The 22670-nt window shown below is 36.0% G+C and overlaps 1 protein-coding gene across 1 annotated transcript in view; it reads left to right on the top strand.

Moving 5' to 3' along the window:
* The window catches only part of LOC102498438 (1,4-alpha-glucan-branching enzyme), a 162657-nt gene that overhangs the window by 91209 nt on the left and 48778 nt on the right, over positions 1-22670 (top strand). Inside the window, exon 4 of the mRNA XM_014593390.2 lies at positions 10893-11008. Within this exon, the coding sequence (XP_014448876.1) occupies positions 10893-11008 (116 nt within the window). The remainder of the gene's footprint in view (positions 1-10892; positions 11009-22670) is intronic.

The raw sequence follows: 22670 nt of genomic DNA, 5'->3' as shown, positions 1-22670 counted from the left end.
GATATTATACCCACCACCCAATTTCTCCCAAAGAACAATAGGATTAAAGATGATAATCAGGGTTACAATTATAGCCTGTTCTAAAAGGAAATGAAAACACCATATATCAAAAGCTATCAGTTACAACTAGAACAATATGAGAGGCAGCTTTTCAGATACTGGCTCTCAATATGATCCACAGAACACAGAAAATGATTTCAATGCCTATTTTATAAATTCTCAAGGACTGTGTATAATGAGTACTATTCTGGATGCATTGAAGAGAAGTGAATTTATTGCACACAATCGCTCCTTCGAGCATTAGGACTTAAATCTCTTAGTGAACTCTGGTTGAGTGAGGCTGGCATGTCTTATTATTAAGGTGATAATCCCCAGTGTTGATGAGGCTATGGGTAGTTGAGCATTCTCATATGATGCTGGTAAGAATATGAATTGAACTTACCTATTTCGAAAGTATAGTTTTTTCATCTATATTTAGAACCATAAATACATTAAAACCTATGTCCTTTGCCTGATAATAGTGATTTTTGTAACTGATAATAAGGAAAGAGATTTGGACAACTACTTATACACAAAGACCTTAGAACACTAGTTTTTCAATTTTTATTATAGAAATGTCCTATTCTATTAAAAAATACAGATGAGTTTATATAGTCTTATCACCAAGGTTCAAGAATTGTCAATATCTTCCATGTCTGCTTGATCTATTCTCATGCCCCACTACACTTTATTTTTTTCTTAAATATTCTAAAGCAAATATAGGACATAACCATTTAATCATTAATATCTATTAAATAATAATTAAACATTATTTTTATATATCTCCTATCAGCAGACTTTATTTTATAAAATAATAACTACTGTTAATATACTAATAAAAATAGCAATACTTTCTTTATAGTCAGACTAAATTTTTTTCCTGACATACCCTGTTGATACGCAATGAGGGTCAGTATTTCAGTTTGTTTCAATTTTAAGGGATTTTTAAAAAAATTTTTCCTCCGTTTTTGACTTACTAAATTTTTAGAATTTATAAATTGCTTATATGGCTCTATAGTCAAGATTAAACAAGGTATAGTCCTAGAAAACAGCTAATCTGTACTTTCTCACACATTTGTCATAATTTCTATTGATTTTTGTGATTCGTATTTTTATATTTTTTAAAGTCATAAGTAGCTAGATATATAATCCCCCACCCCCCATAAGAATGGATCTTGCGTCTATTCTTCTACTTCAGCCTCCCACCTGAGACTATTAGGCGTGCACCACCTTTCTTACATAAAAAAAATCACAATGTTGTGCACCCTATTCCTATGATACAAAAACATGGTTAATTTAATTTAAAATCACAAGCAACTGTATATATCCATTTATAACCTTATATTTAAAAAAATTATTTAAATTTTTTTACTTCTTGAGAGAGTGAGAGAGGCAACCCAAGTGGTTCTTCATACTAAGATTCATCCTGAGTCTAAGCCAGTTGAGGTCATGATCATAACTTGAGTGTCAAGTATGTTCAGGCATGTCCAGGGACATGAATCCAGGACCTTTCCCATGTAGGTCCATTTGCATTATTATGTACTATCACCTGGCCCCTGTTATTGTATTTCTTACATAAAAGTATCACAATGTAAATTCTATTCCTGTAAAAAAGGAACCTGGTTAATTTTATTTAAAATCACTTGGCGTCTTTTCCTTTTCCTTTTTCCTTCTTCTTCTTTTTTTTTAAATTTGGCAGAGGGCAAGTGCACTCACCAAAGAAATAGAGGAAGTAAGAAAACAGCTCAAATAGGGCATGATCATGCTGCAATATCTTCTGCATTTCTCTCCTTCCTTTCAGGATTTTGGGCACATATGCACATGCTTCCAGTGTGTTTATCAAGCTGCCAAGTCTGGAATTCTAACTGCCAGTCAGCCATATGCGATCCAGCCACTTTAACTACCACACCATCAGCTGGCCCCTCTTGTCTTTCTTATGTTCTTTTATTAGATGGCCCTGAATTCAGTGGCACTCTGGTATATTCTAGATATTGCTCATGTAAAGCACACAAAATCTAAACTAATGTATGTTAAGAATAGTAACATATTGTACATTATTTATCCTACCCTAAGAAATAATGGTGGGAGTCTTAATAACCTTATTCCTAGGTAACCAGCTGCCAGCAGAAGTTGAAGAAAAATGACTCTCTTATACCCAACTGAGGAAAGAAATCATCTGAAGGAGAAAAGAGGATGAGATAAAATAGTCATAGGGATATTTATCAGAAAGGACCACAGCCCACCACTCCCAACAGTGGGTGGCTTTCCTTCTGGGTGATGGCAGTTCCATAGGAAAATCTAGCGCTAGACATTATGACTGGATTCTTCCTTGCCATAAGTAAAGTCCCCAAACTTCCACTTTTACAAGCTCACTGTACATTATAATTCTTCATAAATTATGCATAATATGAAAATTGAAATAAATAACAGCATATAACAAGGAATGCATTTATTTAAAGGAGACAATCTTCCCAATGTCTAACAATTGTTACGATATGAAGGACATCCACTCAGATGAGATGTGATTGACATCTGTCATTTGATCGGTATTGGCTCTTTTTTTTTTTTTTTTTTTGTTAAGAGGTTTTTGCCTTAGGGCACATGCACTCACTGAGGAGAGAGAGAGAGAGAAAGAGAGAGAGAAAGAGAGAAGAAAAGTGAGAAATTACTCCTCCTCTTAAGGGGAAAGGCCATACCGCAATTGCGTCTCCTCTCAGGATCTTGGTCACACACGCACATATGCCTGGTGTGATTTTCAAGCCACTGGATCCTGAACTCAAACTCTGGTTGGTCATGTGGGAGTCCTGTGACATAACCTCTATGCCATCTGCTGTCCCCATGTATTGGCTTTATATTAGTGTTGTCTGCTACATTTTCCAGGTATCTTGCCTCAATTTTGGGTCGGGCCTGGATGTGGCAGGGGTTGGCCAAAGTGTAGATCATACTCTTGCAATTGGGCATCGGTGTAAAAAGTAGAAGGCTCTAAAAAGGAGTTGAAACCATTCCAACCATGCATAAGGAAAATTTATATTAAATTTAAAAACTCTACAGATATGAGGTAGCTAAGTGCTGATGAAAAGTGTTATGACTGGATTCTATGGCACTCTATGAATGAAAGTGTTTGGGAATTTCTGTAGGAGGCAAATATTTAAGAGTTTTGCATGGAGATTATTATAGGAAAAGAAAAGTTACTGGGTATGAGATAAACAGTTTTATGCCAGATGTAGTGAACTTAGTTGTTAGATCACTTCTGCCAGATGTGTATTTGCAGTTCATATTGAACTGAATCACGTTGTTTCTTTTTTCTTGTCTTGATTTAAATTTTGTCTGCTGGTTTTGAGTTTATGGACAGATAGTCTTTTGCATCATCAAGTGTGATAATGAATTTAAGCTGGTTAATAATAAAGTGCCCTTAAAATGTTTGCTTCAGAAATATGTCAAGTTATTATAACTTGATAAACATCAGATGTCTTAGAAAATACTATACTAAAATAATTTATGCAAGCGGGAAACTTGTACTCAAAATCTTATTAAAATTAGAATAAGAAACACATCATTTTGGCATATCTAACCTTTAAACTGACAATGTCTAGATTATGGTAAGAAATAAGTCATAGAGAGGACTGTGAATTAGTATGCTAACATTTAAAAGCTTTAGTACAACTTTTTCTTGGTAAAAGCCTTCAAATTTTTACTCATTTTGTGAATTCCCATACTTTTAACCTTATGTTTTTTTTTTAAGAAGAATTATTATTTTATTTAACTTCATTTATTCATTTTAATTTTACCGGGGGTGGGGAGAGAGAGAGAGAGAGAGAAAGAGAGAAAGAAAGAAAGAAAGACAGCAAGCAAGCAAGCAAGCAAGCTTCTAGGTCCTGGACTCAAACAGTGGTCAGTCATGTGGGAGTACAGCACCCTCAACCACCACACCACTTGTTGGCTCCCTCTTTTAACCTTACTTTTTTTTTTTTTTTGAGAGGTTTTTGCTATAGGGCGCGTGCGCTCGCCAGACAGACAGAGACATAGAGACAGAAAGCGAGAAATCACCCCCCAGGGGGGATGGTCACGCCGCAATCCCTTCTCCTCCATTCTCCTCTCGGGATCTTGGGCACGCACGCACACGCGCCCGGCGTGAGATTTAAGCCACCGGGTCCGAGACGCGAACCGCAGTCGACTACGTGCGAGTCCAGCGACATAGCCATTACGCTAACTGCTGGTTCCCTAATCTTACTTTTAAACCAAGCAATAGTTTGTTGAGAAAATAATAGTAAACATTATCCATAGACATTCTTATATACATTGAATAATAGTCTTAGTATCCATTTTCTTTTCTTGTTTAAAGTGTATATTTTTGTCACCTAACATTAATACATTTAAATTCTCTCAAATCTGATCTATAATCTGTATTTCACTGGTCATCCTGCTCCATTTACAACCCTAGTCAATCTTAAATCCTAAATTTTAGGTGAATAATATTTGCTTTGAAGGATTATTAATGACACATTTTTCTTTCAGTATTTCCTTGACTGTTAGAGTATTATTTGATCATTTCTAAGTTTAACTCAATCTAAAAATTACTCATAGAGCTAGAAATAGAGAACCCCTTAATATACCCATTTAATCATGGCAGTTTTTGAAGTGTGGTCCATTGACCATATTGACATTACCTGGGAACTTGATAGAAATGAAAATATAGGCCTCAACTCCGAACTACTAGGTAAAAAATTCTGGGAGTGGGGTCCAGCAGTCTGTGTTTTAACAGCCCAGATGATTCTGATGTGAACTACAGTTTGAGACTTCTGAACTAGAGAACTCAGTGCATAGTTCTATGACTGGTAGAGAAGCCAGTAATTGTCACATTTGCTGATGGTTTGTGTTTGGTTATACCCACATGCCTTCACAGTGGAACTGCTCACGTAACTTACTAAATTAAATCAATTCTATCTTGTACAGTTAGGGTATTAAGCAGACAGACTATGAATGAAAAAGGTTTAAGTAATCTGATTTTGAAAGTATGCTCTTTATTTAGATAGACTCTGATATGGCTTAGAATAATTTATTGCTGTTATTGCTTTACATTCTATTATATTAGGAGTTGTCATATGACATTTTTTACAAGACAAAAATTTTACTAAAATGTGTTTATTAACTTTTATTATTTTGCCTTCTGTGTTTCTCTAAGTCAAATTTTATTTAAAAATAGTGTCACAGCCAGCCCTGTATCCTAGTGGTTAATAGTTAAGCAAGCCAGATCCCCCATGGCCAAACAACATTTGAATCTCTGCCTCGTTGGCTGGAAAAACATAGGAGGTGTGCGTGCATGTGTGTGCGTGTATGTACACCAAGTCTTGACGTATGGAGAAGTGGGGGAAATGTATTGTGGAATGACCATTCCCCATTGGTAGTGTGCTTTCTCCCTCTCCATTTCTTTTTCTCTCTCTCTGTCTTTTTTGGCTATCACACATGCCCTCTGACGAGTTTTTAAAAATGTATTTTATTTAATATTTTGATACCAATCGTTTTATGTATTTATTTCAGTTGTGTACTTCCATAACTGGTTTTGGCACAGTCATCCTTAGATATGTTAATACTTAATGGTACTTTATTTTTCTTAACTAAGCCTTTAATAAGAAGAATGTAAATCCAGTGATTTTCCTGATGATTTTGTTTTTGGATTTTCAGATTTGGTATATTCTATGGAGAATACACTTGCCAAGGAGAGTGAGAGGCAGATAGCAACCCCCAAAGGGGTATAGTCCTGCCACAATCCCTTCTCTTTTTGGACACACATGCACACTACATGTTTCTTAAGCCACCAGAGCTGGGATTTGGGATGTGGTTGGTCATGAGGGATCTGGCTTTCTTATTCACTAGGTAGACCATAGGGCCAGCTCAGGCGCTCATGTTTTAAACAGAAAGAAGAAGTACTATTTAATAAAGGAAGGAAGTGGAATAGAATTCTGGGCTGAGTGAAGATTAGAAAGTGTCAAGGAGGCAAAAGACTATGTAGTATTGTAACTAAAGAGGGATTTACTTGGGGAGAGGATTGGTTAGTGCAGAAGTCTTAAGTAGTTTCATACCTAGGTATGCTTGCAAATCTTCCTTTCTCTCCATATGAATTCTTTAGTATGACTTACCTCGTTCATAATAGTTGGTGGAATGGGTTTTCTTTTGGGATACTTATGAAGAGGTTCCAAGTTTTCCTTTGAAGGTTTGGTCAAAAAAAAAAAAAAAAAAGTACCTATAGTGAAATTCAACAACTGAGTTACCACGTAGAGCAAGAGTCTTAGGAAAATGTAAGTCTTCATAGAAAAAAATTTTTTTTTCACAATATAGAACTACAGATACTCTACATATGCTTTAAGAGTTATAGGTCATTGAGCTATTATAAAATGAAAATGTGATACAGTAAAAGTATTTTTCTTTATAGAAATATTAATATTTGTTTTAATATATCTTAAAACTCATAAGAGAGCATGCTGAAGAACTGGGTCAAATGATAATGAAAAATGTTTTTACATGACTAAAACAGTTTTTTTATTATTATTTATCAGAGAGTGCATGCCCTCACCAGAGGGAGAAAGAGAGAGAGAAAGCACTCACCTCCCCTCAGAGTGTGGTCACACTACTATCCCTTCTTCTTCTCTCCTTTATCCAATTGGGACCTTGAGGACATGCACACATGCCTGGCATGTTCCTCCAGCTGTTGGGACCAGGATTTGAAGTACATGTTCAGCCTTGTGGGATCTGGCTCCTCCTAATCCCAGCTTATGTGGGCCATGATACTGGTCACAAAATAACTTTTTTATATAATACTGCATATTTAAATTCCATGTATCATTGAAATTTCACTTTGAAAATAAAATCTTATACATTGAATTTTCAGTGGATACTCTATTATAAATTTTACTATTTATTTTAGTGTGCTTCTATTCAGTTTAACCTTTTCTTGACAAGCTATGACTCATTTTGAAGACTGTACTCCATTCGGCATTGAGCAAGGCCTACATTCCAAATTCTGGGCAGGGATCAGGTGGTGGCACAGTGGTAAAATACAGTGCTCTGACACGGACCCACATGGGAAAGTTCTGGATTTGCACTGGGGATCTCCCTGAGTGCAACAGGCACACAAGTACCTATGATCCAGGGCTTTCTGAACCTGGGAGTGGATTGTGGCTTCTAGATCCTGTTAGATGTGTTCTCTCTTTTGTTCTCTCTCTCTATCTCTCTCTCTCTCTCTTATGGAAGAAATAAAGAAATAAACTAAGAACTTAGAGAACATGATACATACTAAATGAATGCATGAACTAGTGAAATGTACCCTTTATTTTCAGATCTTGCTAACTAACCAGGAAAAGACTTGCTCATCTTAGTTTATTGTCTTAAGTGAATAACTCAAAAAGAAATTCAGTAATCATATAATGTTAACAGTACCCAGATATTTTATAGTTCAAGCATTTATTTATTTATTTATTTATTTATTTATTTGAGAGCTTTTTACTATCAGACGTGTGAGCTCACCAGAAAGACAAACAGAGACACAGAGAGAGAAAGTGAGAAATCACCCCCCAGGGAGGATGACTACGCCGCAATCCCTTCTCCTCCATTCTCTTGGGATCTTGTGCATGCACACACGCCCAGTGTGAGTTTAAGCCACTGGGTCCAGGACTCAAACTGCAGTTGACTACATGGGAATCCAGCAACATAGCCATTATGCAAACTGCTGGTCCTAAGCTTTTATTATTTTATCCAATTATGGACTACATTCTATTTCAGTAATGTAATGTCACACCATATTCAGGTGAGATGTGTTTGAGGTTTTAGGAGTAAAGGAATGTAATAATACTGAACCTGTTAAGCTTCTTCTGAAGTGAAATCACTTTTCAACATTTTCAGTTTTTCTTTCTGGTAAGGAATATGTAAATGTTTAGAAGGACCATTGTTTAAATATTATTTCTTAGTCCCTTCCTACCCTGAGTGTATAGACTGACTGAGGGAGAAGATCTTTCAATTCCACGGGGTAAAATAATTGGTATGTAAAGAATAAAGACATTGCATAGAACAAACTTCCCAATTATTTTATTTCCCCTGGGTGGAGAATTTAATGTCATAGCAATGCAGGGTATGTCATTGAACTCTTTAACTTTTTTTATACTATGTAATATTTTAAGCATAAATGACAAATAATGTAAAAAGCATTACATCAGATATATTAAAAATAACGTATTACAGTTATTATTGAAACTTCTTGTGTGCCCTTTCCTCAACTCAGAATTACCATAGAATCTGATGTTTTACATTTGTATTTCAATTTAATATTTTTATTAGGTACATATACTTTGTTAAGTGTTATAATATGTTGCACAGTTTTTTATCTTGAAATATATGCTCTTCTTCTGTGTCCCTTTAAAGATAACTTTTATGTTTTGGATATTTGCATATGTCAATGTAGTCACTTTAAATTAATTATTCATTTCATATGATCGTGTACCATCCTGTTGTTTAATTATATCACAAGATATTTATCCATTTTCTGGTTGATTTAAATTTTGATAGCTTCCAATTTTTGCTATTGCAAACAATTCTTCATTGAATATTTTGAACACAATTTTTGTGTATATTTATGAGCATTTGTCTAGGCTATTACCTAGGAGTAGAATTGTTGGGCCTTAGGGTTAATACATCTTCAATTTTGCTACATAATGCCAAATTGTTTTTTACTGATTTATAGCCTCATAGCAGTGTTGTTTTATATCCTTGCTGACTACTCCCTATTTTCAGTTTAATTTTTGCCAATCCAATGAGTGGAAAATGGCATCTCATAGTTGTTTTAATTTGTAATTTTTTGGTTAGAAATGAGCTTGAGTATCATTTCATATGTTTATTGGCCATTCAAGTGTCTTTCCCTGAATATATTCTTTGTTTATTTTTTGATCTGTTTATTTTCTTTTTTTCACTATCCTACAGTGTCTTCATATATTAGGTTGTCAGGAAATTCATGACGTATTTTTCTATGTGTTTTTCTATTCAAATATACATCATGATTTTCCTGACAACCCAGTATTTTGGATGCTGTCTTTTTCTGGGTATATTCATTATAAATGTGTTTTCCTAGTTGATACTTTGTCTTTCTGTCTAGATATAGATGAGTATATTTATTGTTTAAGTGATCAAATTTATTAGTTTTCTCCTTATAATATTCTCTTGTTTCTTTATATCTTATTTTAAGCATCCTTTTAAAACCTAAGTTTTAAAATGTATTTTCATCTAAGCATTTTATAATTTCATCCATCATATTTAAACATCAATCCAGATTATTTGAGGCATATTATTACATTGAGATACATTTCATTGTTTTTAATAAGGATAGCTAATTGTTTCAGCTTTTTTTTTTCTTTTCTATTTTTTTTTTAATTGCAAGGAAGAGAGAGGCCTTGAGAGAGAGCAAGCACCCCCTTAATGGGGTGTGGTCATGCTGCAATCCCTTCTCCACTTGTCTGTTTCCTCTATTTGTCTATCTATTCCATCAGGATTTGAAGTATGTACACACATGCACCTGGTGTGTTTTTTAAGGCATAGTTGTCAGGAGTTGAATTGTTGTTAGTCATTTGGGATCAGGCTTTCTTAATCATTGTGCTATCACATTACAGGGTTAGTCCTCCTGTACCACTTGTTGAATAGTGTGTCTTTTACTTGGTAATTTTTTTTTTTTTTCTTTATTTGGAGAGGTTTTCACTATAGGGCACATGTGCTCGCCAGAGAGACAGAAAGTGAGAAATCCCCCCCCCCGGGGGGATGGCCATGCACAATCCCTTCTCCTCCATTCTCCTCTTGGGATCTTGGGCACGCATGCACACATGTTCAGCATGAGTTCAAGCCACCGGGTCCGGGACTTGAACCATGGTCGACTACATGGGAGTCCAGCGCAATAGCCATTACACTAACTGCTGGTCCAGATAATTTTTAATAATACCTCTACTATATGCTAATTTGGAGTCTGCTCCTGTTCATTTTGGTTTTCGTCTCGGATTGGAGGTCCACCTTTTTTTTTCTTTGCCTCCTATAGTTTATCTAACTTCCCCCCTTACTTGCTTAAGGTATTTCTTTAGATTTTAATTCAAATCTGCCACATACTTACAGATTTAAGTAAATATTATATAATTCGAATTATTTTCTATCACTTTTTCCCACTATGGCAGGTTCTTATCTAAGTATCTAGAATCCATTTCTGTTTTTTTTCATATCATCTCTTTGTTGATGGGGTGTTTCTTAAAAAAGGACTCATTATTTTCTTTTATATTTTATTCATCAATAGAAGTATTAGAGTTGAAAGTGTATTGTAATCTTTATTTTGGAATCCAATCTTTCAAGTGAGTGTCTTCCGAGTTGAAAGTGTATTGTAATCTTTATTTTGAAATCCAAAACACAATCTTTCAAGTGAGTGTTTTACAAATAGATTAAGAATAACTTGCATCTCTCTCTCTCTCTCTCTCTTTAATGTGAAAGAGGGGAAGAGAGAAAAACTGAGAGACTGCAATGGGTATCTTTGACAGGGCCTCACTGTGTGACAATCTTCTTCTGACCAAGATTCCTAGTTAGTTGGGATTACAGGTGTGTGCAACTGTGTCTAGTATGTTTAAGTTTTCCAGGCTAAAATAATCTGAGTTCACCAGTTGGTTTTCAGTCTCTCAAGTGGTGGCTGTTTTTTCTAAACGGATGTTAATTTGCTTCACACCTTAGAAAACATTATTTTTTAGGCTATTTGATTTTGTGCAAGTATTACATTATTATTTACTAGAAACTCATTAAATAATTCTATCATGCTATTGTTAACTGATCCTATATTTTTCCAGATGGTTGGAATCCCTTTTCATACCCATATAAAAAACTGGATTATGGAAAATGGGAGCTATATATCCCACCAAAGCAGAATAAATCTGTAGTGGTGCCCCATGGATCCAAATTAAAGGTATGTTCCTCCCTCCTGTTTTTGTTTGAACTTATGATTTTTAAATCTTGTCCCCTAAGTCTGATTTTAATGATTAGAATGTGCAATTGGTACATAATAATTGTAGGAGAAACCACGATCTAAATATCTAAACAGAGGAAAATTTAAGAGGGGGTGTTTATAAGCTGGAATGTTAGATTAGAGCTGCTTGACTGGTAAAATACCAAATATCTTCGGTCACCAGGTTTGTCATGATAGATGCCTAAGAAAGGAAACCAGATATGACATACTGGTGTGGGTACTCAGTGTGATTATTATCACAAGATTAAAAACTTTATATTAGAAGAGCCATGTAGTGATTTTCAGCAATTACATAAATTTATTTTGGAGAATAAGTTTAATAGAAAAATGAAAATTATTAAATCGGCAAATGTCTAGAGGATTTTTAAAAAGAGTCTTGGTGGGTCAGCAGGTGGTGTGAAGGTCGGGGTGGGCATGGGATTCTATGTCGCCAACTGTGCAGTTCAAGTCCTTGACCCTGGAACTTGAAAATCATGTAAGGTGCATGGGTGTACCCAAAATCCCAGGAGGTGAATGAAGGAGAGGGGATTTTGGTGTGGGCATCCACCCTGGGGAGTGATTTCTTGCTTTCTCTTGCTTTGTCTTTGGTGAGTGCACACACCCTATAGAAAAAACAAAAGTGAAAACAACAGAGTCTTGGTAAAATCAACATTGTGATGAGCCATGCCAATGTGGGAGGAGAAACTGTTGGAAGCACATGCTTTTTAGGAACTTACTTTTTCTGGTTCTTTCCTGTATCTGCCTTTGACTTGGGAGGAGAAGGCATTTCTCCTGATGAGCATCCTCTGTGTTCCCTCTAATTTAGGTGACTCAGGGCTACTGAGCAGACACAGCAGACACACACACACAGTCTCTCTCCTGACTCTTCAAGGTATGCTTGACAGTTGGGCTCCCAAATATAGATCCCAGATTAAGAGCATTTGATTACATGGGAAGGTATCTAAACCCTTTCACATTTACTTGATTTTAACCTTTGCTCATGGAATTATATAATATTATCATTATCCTTCATTTCTTTCCCTTTCTCTGATATCTATTATGACAAACCTTGTGACTGAATTATTTTTCTTGGCTATTGCTGTCTGACAGTAGTAATTTTGGGACCAGCAGTTGGAGTAATGGCCATGATGCTGGACTCCCATGGAGTCAACCACAGTTCAAGTCCCAGACCCGGTGGCTTAAACTCACACTGGGCGCATGTGAGTGCATGCCTAAGATCCCGAGAGGAGAATGGAGGAGAAGGGATTGTGGCATGACCATCCCCCCTAGCGAGTGATTTCTCGCTGTCTCTCAGGTGAGCGCACATGACCTATAGCAGAAACCTCTCCACTCTCCCAAATAAAAAAAAAAGTCGTAATTTCAAGTTGTTTAAAGTATATTTAAAAATCAAGATTCATAGGATGCATAGTATGTTTGTTCTGCATGCTTTTTTTTTTTTACAACTAATGAAAATTAGTTGTTCAGTTTACAGTATGAAAATTACTGAAACATTGCCAAATATCATAGAGTAACAAAAAAAGCATATTTTATGGAATAAGGAGACATTTTAACATAGGATGCAGCCTGGGTTTTTTGTTTGTTTGTTTGTTTGTTTGTTTGTTTGTTTTATCTGTAGTAAAAAAGAGAAAAAACAGCAACACTGTTCAATAAGAAGGATTTAAATTTAATATAAATAATCCCTTTTTTTCCATGTCAGTATCAGCTCCACAAGATCAGGATCTTTGCTGTTTTGTTCGCTACTATTGTATATTTTCAATTCTTAGTGCCTGCCAGAGTAGGCACTCGAGAAATATTTATTGAATGTTAGAGCCATTTTAAGGCCCCATCTTTGAAGGAATAAATCAAATAGTGTGATTCTTCTGTAGTTTATAAGGTCTGATTTTATGGAAACTGGGAGGCGAGACAACTGTGAGACAAGCTGTCATAGTGGCTTCATTGTTGCCTTAGGTCTTAAGGCCATTTTTTGACCTTTTCTCTTTTTTTGTCTTTTCTTTAGGATTGAACTTACTACTTTTTTTAAAAAAAGTGCTGCAGAAGTTCCTTCTGCATTTTTCAATTAGAAAATTTTATGAGCTCTGACACTTTACCTACTTTTTCAATTAAAGGTAGAATGAATAATTTTTATATGCTGTTACTATACATGGGAAAAATAATTGAATACTACGAATGATTATCATTGATATATCCTGGGAATTATGGGAGGCATTTGCCTTTCCACTCTGACTCCAAATCATTTGTACCTTCTGTACTATACCTTGTACTATGTTATACTCTTTCAAAAATTTATTTATCTTGATTAAATAAAATAATCTTATAATAAAAAATGGCCTTTATATTGTCACCTGGTTTTTAAAATCTACATGAAATAGCAAAGCATTTAATAAGTGTAATGTAAATTGTTAGGTAATTTCTTACATTACTGTCTCTAAAAATTTCAATGAGGACAATTAATTAGAAATTTAAGCCTGAAATTATTTGGAGTCATTAGGTATTTCAAATGTTGAAGAACCATTTTAGATGCTTTGATATTAATATAGTGATATAATTTGTTAATCACTTATGGAAAATGATATATCAGATTTCCTTTGTAGGAGGGATTAAATTCTCTATAAAAACCAACTAGAAGTTTTTGGCCTTTCAATTTGAAGTTTCTCCAGATAGTCTATCTTGGTAATTAAAAGTCTTATTTTAAATTGAACTTGAAATTTATTTGAGTCCCCAAGGGACTGACCTTTGTAACTCACTTAAGGCTCTCTCTCTTATGAATTATCCAGGAATCATTAGCAAAAAATGAGCTGTTATCTACCGTTGAAATATAGCTTTGTTTTCTCTGTAAAAACAGCTGCTATTTTTCAGTTTAGTACTTTGAAAAAATTCTAATTTATTATGTAGTTATGTAAATGTCTCCTTTTTTAGGTTTATAAGTAAGTTTATCAAACAAATGCAAATATATATTAAAATATAATAAGGGGACCAGCAGGTGACATAGTGGTTAAGGTACTAGACTCTCATGTGGTTGACCATGGTTTGAGTCCTGGACTTGGCAACTTAGAACTCATGCCTGGCACATGTGCATTCATGCCCCAAATCCCAAGAGGAGAATGGAGAAGAAAGGATGGCAGCTTGACTATCTGCCCTGGGGTGGTGGTGGTGGTGGTATATGTGTGTAATTTCTCTCTTTTTGTCTCTGTCTCTCTGGCAAATGCATGCACCCTTTTGCCAAATCAAACAAATAAAAAAAATCAGAAACAAACAAAAAACTCTCAAAATACAAAAAAAAAAAAGAAAAGAAAATAGTATAATAAGGGGAATTAAACATTCAAGACTATAAACATATAAGAATAGATGACTACTTTCCTGATGGATATTTAGACATTAATGTTTTTAACATGCTTTCCTTTTGGAGATTTACCCAAACCAAAGCATTTTTTGTTCACTCTTAAAATATGTACCTTAGTAACATTGTTATATTTGAAATATTTTCCACAAGTTGTTTCAAAGCAATTTAGCACAATTATTGAGTGTCTGTTCTCTGTCAAGTGCTGTCTTAATTTGTAATGCTTGTACTGTCTTATAATACGTAGGTGGTATGTCTATACGGGTGCATGCATGTGTCTGTACTTGCATTTTAAACATAAAATGCTAGCAGAACAAAAAATAGAGCAGTTTATTTATTCCGTGTCAATAATGGGAAATTACAGAGGAGCACTGACATTCAAGCATGATTGAAAACATGTTTAGAAGTTGACCAGAGACAGAGAGGGAAGAAGGATATTCAGACCTGAGAGTGCTGCTTCAGTGAGATTGTATTGATCGCGGTCCCAATAGGAAGCAAATGGCACACTCAAAACAGGACAGTTTGTATAGGTTTTATTTTCAAAAAGGCTGTTTTCAAGTTGAGTGTACAGGGGAATCCTAAAAGGATTCAGAGGAAGTAGGGCAGAGGGACAAGCAATTTGTAACCTAGCTCGGGACACGGAAAGCAAGGGATGCATTTATTCATTCACTCATTCATTCATTTATTCATTTAACCAAGTTCCAGAGGGAAACAAGAATATGGCATCTTGGGAGTAGTACTGAGCTCTGGTTGAAGGACACAGTTAGTTCACAGTAATCTCATAGAAGAGGAGCCAGAGGAATAAAGAAACAAATGCCCTGATGTCTCATTCTCCTTCTCCCTTTTCTGGACTACACATTCGACAAGCCAGTGAGAATCCAGGATCCTGCTTCCTGAGGCAGAAAGTTGGGTGAAGAATGAGTCGGTCTTGGGGACCAGCAATTAGCATAATGGCTATGTCGCTGGACTCCCACGTAGTCGACTGCGGTTCGAGTCCCGGACCCAGTGGCTTAAACTCATGCCGGGTGCGTGTGCGTGTGTGCCCAAGATCTCGAGAGGAGAATGGAGGAGAAGGGATTGTGGTGTGGCCATCCCCCCGGGGGGTGATTTCTCGCTTTCTGTCTCTCTGCCTCTCTCTGCCTCGTGAGTGCACACGCCCTATAGCAAAAACCTCTCCAAAAAAAAAAAAAAAAAGAATTAGTTGGTCTTAAGTGGCAAAATGCAGCTCATTTTTAAGAGGTTGAGGGAGGTAAACTTGAAAAGAATATTAGAGACACACAGTGAAGACTTTTTTCTTCTCATTTCCATTTTATCTTATTTTGTCATCCCACTTAAAACCCAAATGACTAGCTATGACATTTATAATTGTCTTGTCTTTAGTGTTTATGATATTTTTGTTTGGTAGCATTTCCTTTCCAACTAGCAAGGAAAATGGACTAGAACAGACATTTCTTGATCCCAGCACTGTAACATTTCCAAAGTATGTTTTAGTCAGCTCAAGTTGTCATAACAAAATAGCATAAGTAGCTTAAATAGGAGATTTATTTTTCAGTTCTGGAGACTGGAGGTCCTAGATGCCAGCATGGTTGGGTTCAGATAAGGGCTCTTTTCCTGGTTTGTAAATGGTAGTCTTCTCTCTGTGTCCTTACATGGTAGAGAGAGAGATCAAAATTTGTGGTATTGGGGCCAGTTGGTGGCTTGGTGGTTAAGATCCCACATGGTTGACTCACTGGTTAAAGTCTTAGACCAGCAGATTGAAAATATGCCAATTGCTTATCTATGAGTACCCAAAATCCCAATAGGAGAATGGGAGAAAGGAGACTGTGGCTTGCCCATCCTCTGTGAGGGATGATTTTTCTCTCCAGTGCACTACATGTACCTTATAGCAGAAAACTGGAAAGAAAAAAAAAATGGTATCTTCTTTCATGAAGTCACTAATCTCATCAGTTGGGGAAGGGACTCCACCTACATAACCTCATTAAAACCTGGATATTTTCCAAGATCCCAAATTCAAATACCATCATACTGGAGCTTAGGGCTTCAACATATGAATTTAGAGGTTTCATATTTCACTCTATAGCAGTTCATATTGCTTTTCTAGTTACAGTCAGATGTTACACAATTGATTGGTAGAAAAGGTTCATGGAACCTAATGCCTATATTTGCAATTTGGATACGGGTTTATAAACAAATTAGAGATTGCTTCATATTCATTTATAATTTAATCCTCTTGGTAACACTATGAGAACAGATATTATTATTATTATTATTACTATTTTCTTATTTTAAAGATGAACACACTAAGAACTAGAAAAAGTAGATTGTAGAACTGGACTTTCATTCAGGCCTTTTAAACATTATGCTGCACTGCCAATCAGGCTAAGAACTCTCAGAGGAAAGAAGGGGGAAAAAGGTGACACAGAAGAAGTAAAACTTGACCTATATCCCAGATTTAATATGCCATTTTACAATACATACTTCAGCTTTTTGGTGTGGAAACTAAAATCTTCATATTTTAGGGTTGTGTGAAAAAGAGCAGTAAGGGACATTTCCTGAGACTGTAAAGGAGAGAGATTTGTGGAGAAAGTTTGAGGTATTGAGGGTATGAGATCAGATTGGTTAAAGCAAATTTAATTATGGAGAAATGAAGTGAGGTTGCTAGGCAGAAGGGATGCCATTGAGAGATTTTGTGCAGGTATGTATCGTGTCAAAAAATTACTGTTGGACCAGCCAGTTGCATGGTGGTTTAGGAGGCTGGATCCCACATAGCCAACTGTGGTTGGAGTCCTGAACCTATTGGCTTGAAACATACCCTGGATATGTGTGGGTACTTACCTAAAACCAAAGGAGAAATTAGGAGAAGGGAATGATCACCTTCCACAGGGTGCTTTCTTACTTTCCCTCTCTCTCCCTATTTTTCCTTGGTCTCTCTCTCCAGTGAGCACATGCACCACCTGGAAAATTAAAATAAATAAATAAAAAGTTAGTATATAAATATTTGCTTAAGAAAATTAATCCGATAAACCCTTTATTCTTCATTTATGCAGTATTTGTAGGGCAACCCATGGCCTAGTGGTTAAGGTAGCTGTATCCTGCATGGTAAACGATGCAGTTTAAGTCCCAGAAACTGGTGCTTGAAAAACATACCAGGCTCATGTGAGCTTGTGCCCAAAATCCTGAAAGGAGGGAGAGATGGAGAAGTGATTGCAGTGTGATCATTCCTCATGGGCATTACTCTCTTACTTTCCTCCTTCTCTCTTTCTCTCTCTGGCCAGTGCATGTGCCGCATAGAAAAAATTAAATTAAAAATAAAAGAGGATTATTTTTTGTATTATTTACTTGCCTGTTTCCTTCCTTTGAAGCATTTCAAAGAGTTGTATGTTGTATCGTGTAAGTTTTCTTGTCTTTTTCTCTCAAGTTGTCTATCTTTTTGACCTTCTATTCTAATTTGAGATTACTTTATCTTTCAATTGCTTTTATAAACATACACACAAACACACACACATACGTAGAGGTTTTTGCCTTAGGATGTGTGCACTTGCCGGGGAGAGAGAGACAGAGACAGTGAGAGGAAAAGTAAGAAATCACTGCCTCTCTCCTTCCCAGGAGGGATGGCCATGTGCAATCCCTTCTCCTCTACTCTCTGCTCAGGATCTTAGACATGCATACACATGTGTCCTGTGTGTTTTAAGTCACCAGATCCAGGACTCGAACTGCAGTTAACCATATGAAAGTCCAGTGATGTAACCCACTATGCCATGTGCTAGCCCCAACAAATAATATTTTTTAAATAATTATTTTTAATATTATTATTATTTTAAAATTTTGCTATAGGACCTGTACATGAGAGGGAGAGAGAAAAAGAGGTGGCGGGGAGAGAAAGTGAGAAAGCAAGCTGTCAGGCTGGGACTTTAACCGCAGCCCTCCATGTGGTTGTCCAGCACCTTAACCACCATGCTACTTGCTGTCATATTTTTAAAATGTCTAATATTATGTTTTTGTTATTCTCTTTTTTCAAAAGTTCTACCCTTATTAATTTCCAAAGATGCTTCTATATTTTCAGAATATTACCTATAGATTTTTTTACTTCAAATGTTTTTCGTACTCACTCCCCCACCACTCTGTTTCTTTCAGTTTCTTTTTCTGTGTTCATTTTAGTTTCTAACCTTCATGTTGCAGGTTGTCCTCAAAGACTGGTGATCCATGGTTATAAAATCTTATTTTAGAATAAGGCAAGACAAGATCATTGAAAATTGTGCACCTGTGGACAGGGCTTGGTTTCTGGTAAGGTTATTGTTGGGTAGCGAGAAAACAAGCCCAGTTTTATGTTGATGGCAATAAGTGTTCTTACATTTTTTTTCCCCTGTAGGATCATTTCATTTTTCCAGAGATGACTTTTCTGGTTTCCTACAAGGGGTGGGTGGAAGGGATGTAGTATCATAGGAGGCTTTCTGCTTGTCTAGAGGCATACTTGGACAAAGGCAGAGTGTGGGGGTAAGCTTCCGGTCATTTACTAAACATCTGTTACTAAGGTATTTATTGCCTCTATTTTCAACCATGTGGTAGAAACCCTGTGATCTACTTTACTCATTGTTCCTGGCTCTGGAGCAACTTCATTGTTTTTCAGTGGATGTACCTCTGGTCTTGTCTTTGAAAGCTGGAGGTGCTGTTTGAAAGGGATAAATATTTACATGTATGGGTGAGGGGAACCATGGGTTCTGAGTTATCCTACTGTCCTCTTAGTTTTAGCATTGAACTTTACTTTCTTTTATAATACTAAGAGCCGGTGGGACCAGCAGTTAGCATAATGGCTATATTGCTGGACTCCCATGTAGTTGACCGTGGTTTGAGTCCCGGACCCGGTGGCTTAAACTTACGCCGGGCGTGTGTGTGTGCGTGCTCAGGATCCCGAGAAGAGAATGGAGGAGAAGGGATTGCGGCATGGCCATCCCTCCTGGGGGGTGATTTCTTGCTTTTTATCTCTCTGCCTCTCTCTCTCTCTCTGTCTGGCTAGCGCAAGCACGCGCCCTATAGCAAAAACTTCTCAAAAAAAAAAAAAGAAATACTAGGAACCTTGAGAAACCGAATATTTTAAGGGCTTTATGAGGCAAATTGGCTAGCTCTCTTCCAGTTCTTCCTCTGCAGTATTAGATTGTAACTTTTACCTTACTGTATAGTTCTTACCCCTCCAGTTGTTTTCAATCTTTCAAAAATTGGTTAAAGTTTATGGTCTCTTGTCTTCTTTGCTGTCATTTGTTAATGTTGCACCTTTTACTGTTGTTTAGTTCAATGAGGGCTTGGCAGAGTGAGAAAAGAAACCCTGGGGAAGTTTGTCATTTTGAATTCAAACTTTAAAACAGCCTCTTTAAGTGGAAGAACAAAAAAGTACATCTGCTGGGGAGAAGAATATTTTTTGATTCTAGGGTTCAGTTGGGTTATTGCATTCTCATATACGGTGATTATAAGATTTTGGTCAAATTGATTATCTCTTGCTAGTGATGTCTTTACTTACTATATGTGTTAAAGATGTTCTTCTCTGACCTAAAGAAACAAAAAAGCCTTTACTCGCTTCATTTGTTACCTGGTTCAACTTAATCAACCTTTAAGACCCTGAAACATTTAATTTGTAGTTAGAATTAGATGTGCTTTCCCTTACCACAGAGATGATAATTCTTTGTATTTGCAAAATACAATATGAATGTTAATGAACCTAAATAACATACTAGGAAATGGTTTTCTGTCGAGTGGAATGAAGGCTTGTTAATTGATTCATTTTTCTTTTTCCTGAAGCTCCCCAGAATGCTGATGGGAAGTATAACATAAATGTGTAAATGCCCAAATCAGGGTGTTTGCCCGTCTGTGGAGTAACTGCCTTGAGGCATGGCTGAGACAGAGAGTGGCACTATTTCCTTCCATTTTGAGCTCACTCCGCATGACTGTCTTTATCCCATTTTATTTTTTCTTTCCTTATTAAATGCTTTAACAAGTATTAATTTCATGTTTTCTGTGCTTGAAAAATTGCACTATCTTCTCTGGATGTGTGAGAAAGAATAGGTAAAATGCATGTTCTGAATTTATTGTATGGCCAAGAAAACTCTTCATAAGCATGAATGGCTTTAAGAAATTTGTGATAGAAGAGCAGGATTAAGTAAATGGAATATGTCAGGTTTTTGTTTTGTTGTTGTTTTTTGTTTTGTTTTGTTTGTTATTTAGCTTTCACTGAATTTTTAGGGTGTTAAGAGGAACCCAAGAGAGAAGATGACAGAGGAGGAACATATAAATAAGAGAGAATAAATATTGGGGAAGTGGAAAGAACTAGAAAAATAAAGGCCATATGCTGAATAGTTAGGGAAGATTTATGGAGAGAGCTTTGTCTTGAGCTTAGTCTTGAAGGAGCTGGTGGATGTAAATTAGTAAAAAGTTTTCAGGTGTCAGGGGATAATAGAATATAAAATCAAGACTGTACAAGTATTAACCATGACATGTGAGAGTTGGTGGTCATTTTAATTTATATTGACTTATGATTACATCACACATATAGAGCAACTAAATAGAATAGTAAATGTTTTAGGAAACCACACATATAGAGCAACTAAATAGAATAGTAAATCTCTTTTAGGAAACCTTTTTTTTTTCTGAAAATAGGCAAGATAACACAATTTAGTCTTTGCTTTAAAAAAAAAAAAACAACAAAACTTGTTGTTTGTCTAAAATAACCTAGTGTGGGGCTAGACAGTGGCAAAGCAATAAAAATGTAGTGCTTTGTGAGGCTGACCCACATGAGAGGGTTTGGGGTTTGAATCTGAAAACTTCCCTGGGAATGCCAGGCATGCCCACACCTATAATCTGAGATTGGCTTAGAGGTTATCAGGAGATTGAGACCCTATTGCGGATACTGGTTTTGTTGTTGTTGTTGTTGTTTTTCTCTCTCTTTCACTTTCTTATTCATGGAAAAAATAAATCAATAAGCTTTAGAAGTCCCAGTAATTTTAAAATAATAGATAATTATTTATTCTGTGCTTTCTTGTTTTATTCAAAACTTTGACCCTTCATGACCTGATTTTTTTTCTCACAAATATTTCTTACACTTATGAGTACTAATCTCATTGTCAACTCATAGTCACTGTGGAAGGTCTATGAATATCCTGTCATCTTCTCTTACTTTGAAATATTTCTAAAAAGAAAAGTCTGTGATCAACTGCATTGGCTCTTATCATATCCTCACCTCTATTCATTGGTTTCTAACTTCTGTGCTGGATAATAAAATTGCACAAGTAGCTAACTGTAGTTCATTTAAATTCCAGACTTGTGAATGAAGCAATGTACATCTCGCCGTTGTGAATCATTTGGAACCAAATGTTTCTATTAGTACTTTGTACAAGTTCATAAATGAGTCCCACTGTGTTATGACCTGTGATGGGGTCTCAATCTTTTGAGTTTTCATTTCTAGTCATGATAGATGAAAAATACAGCCTTATACTGTGTACTGCCTGCCAACTCAAACTTGCCTTAAATCATTGCTCGAACTTGTCTTAAACCATTGTATCTGCAGTTTAATGTTACTATCTTCTTTTCCTCAGGCATATCCTGCAGACTTTTTTTTTAGAGACGACTTGAAATCTCACATATTTCATATTTAATCTTGTATTAGAGTTTGTTATAGGAATCTAGATTCAAAGTCGTTAGTTCTCAGCACCCTGAAGATACATTGCAGTTTTGTCTTTTATGCAGTGTTCTTGATAAAAATCTTATTTCTTTGCATGCGATCAGCTATGTTTTCTGGTATTGCTTAGATTTCATCTTTCTCTTTCTAAAAGCTTGACTATAATCTGCTTTAACACAGAGTTTCATTTTGGATTCTTCGAATGGCCGTATCTTCAAAACTGACCTTCTCTCTGATTTTCTTTGTCACCTCTTACCTTAGTCTATTTTTATATTAACATTATCATTCTATGATCTTGGACTAGACTAATAGGCAGTGTATTCATGCTGAGAAAAGCCATTATGTATGCTGTAAGGATATACCATAATTAAATGTTAATAAAAAAAAACAAGATTTGAAATCTGCCCATGTTATTCTCCTGCTTTCAGCCCTTTGTAATGAACTCCCCCCTGCCTCTTATTTGCTTCTATTTTTTAAGAGAGATTTTTGCTACTTGGCACCAAACACAGAAAGAGAGAGAAAGACAAAACAAATCACCCTCTGGGAGTGTGGCTAGACTACATTCCCTTCTCTTTCATTCTGCTCTCGGGATTTTGTACACT

Source organism: Tupaia chinensis, unplaced genomic scaffold, assembly GCF_000334495.1.
Source record: "Tupaia chinensis unplaced genomic scaffold, TupChi_1.0 Scaffold140508_1, whole genome shotgun sequence".
Classification (NCBI taxonomy): Eukaryota; Metazoa; Chordata; class Mammalia; order Scandentia; family Tupaiidae; genus Tupaia; species Tupaia belangeri.
Note: the sequence above shows the minus strand (reverse complement) of the source record. Positions and strands in the feature narration are given on the sequence as shown.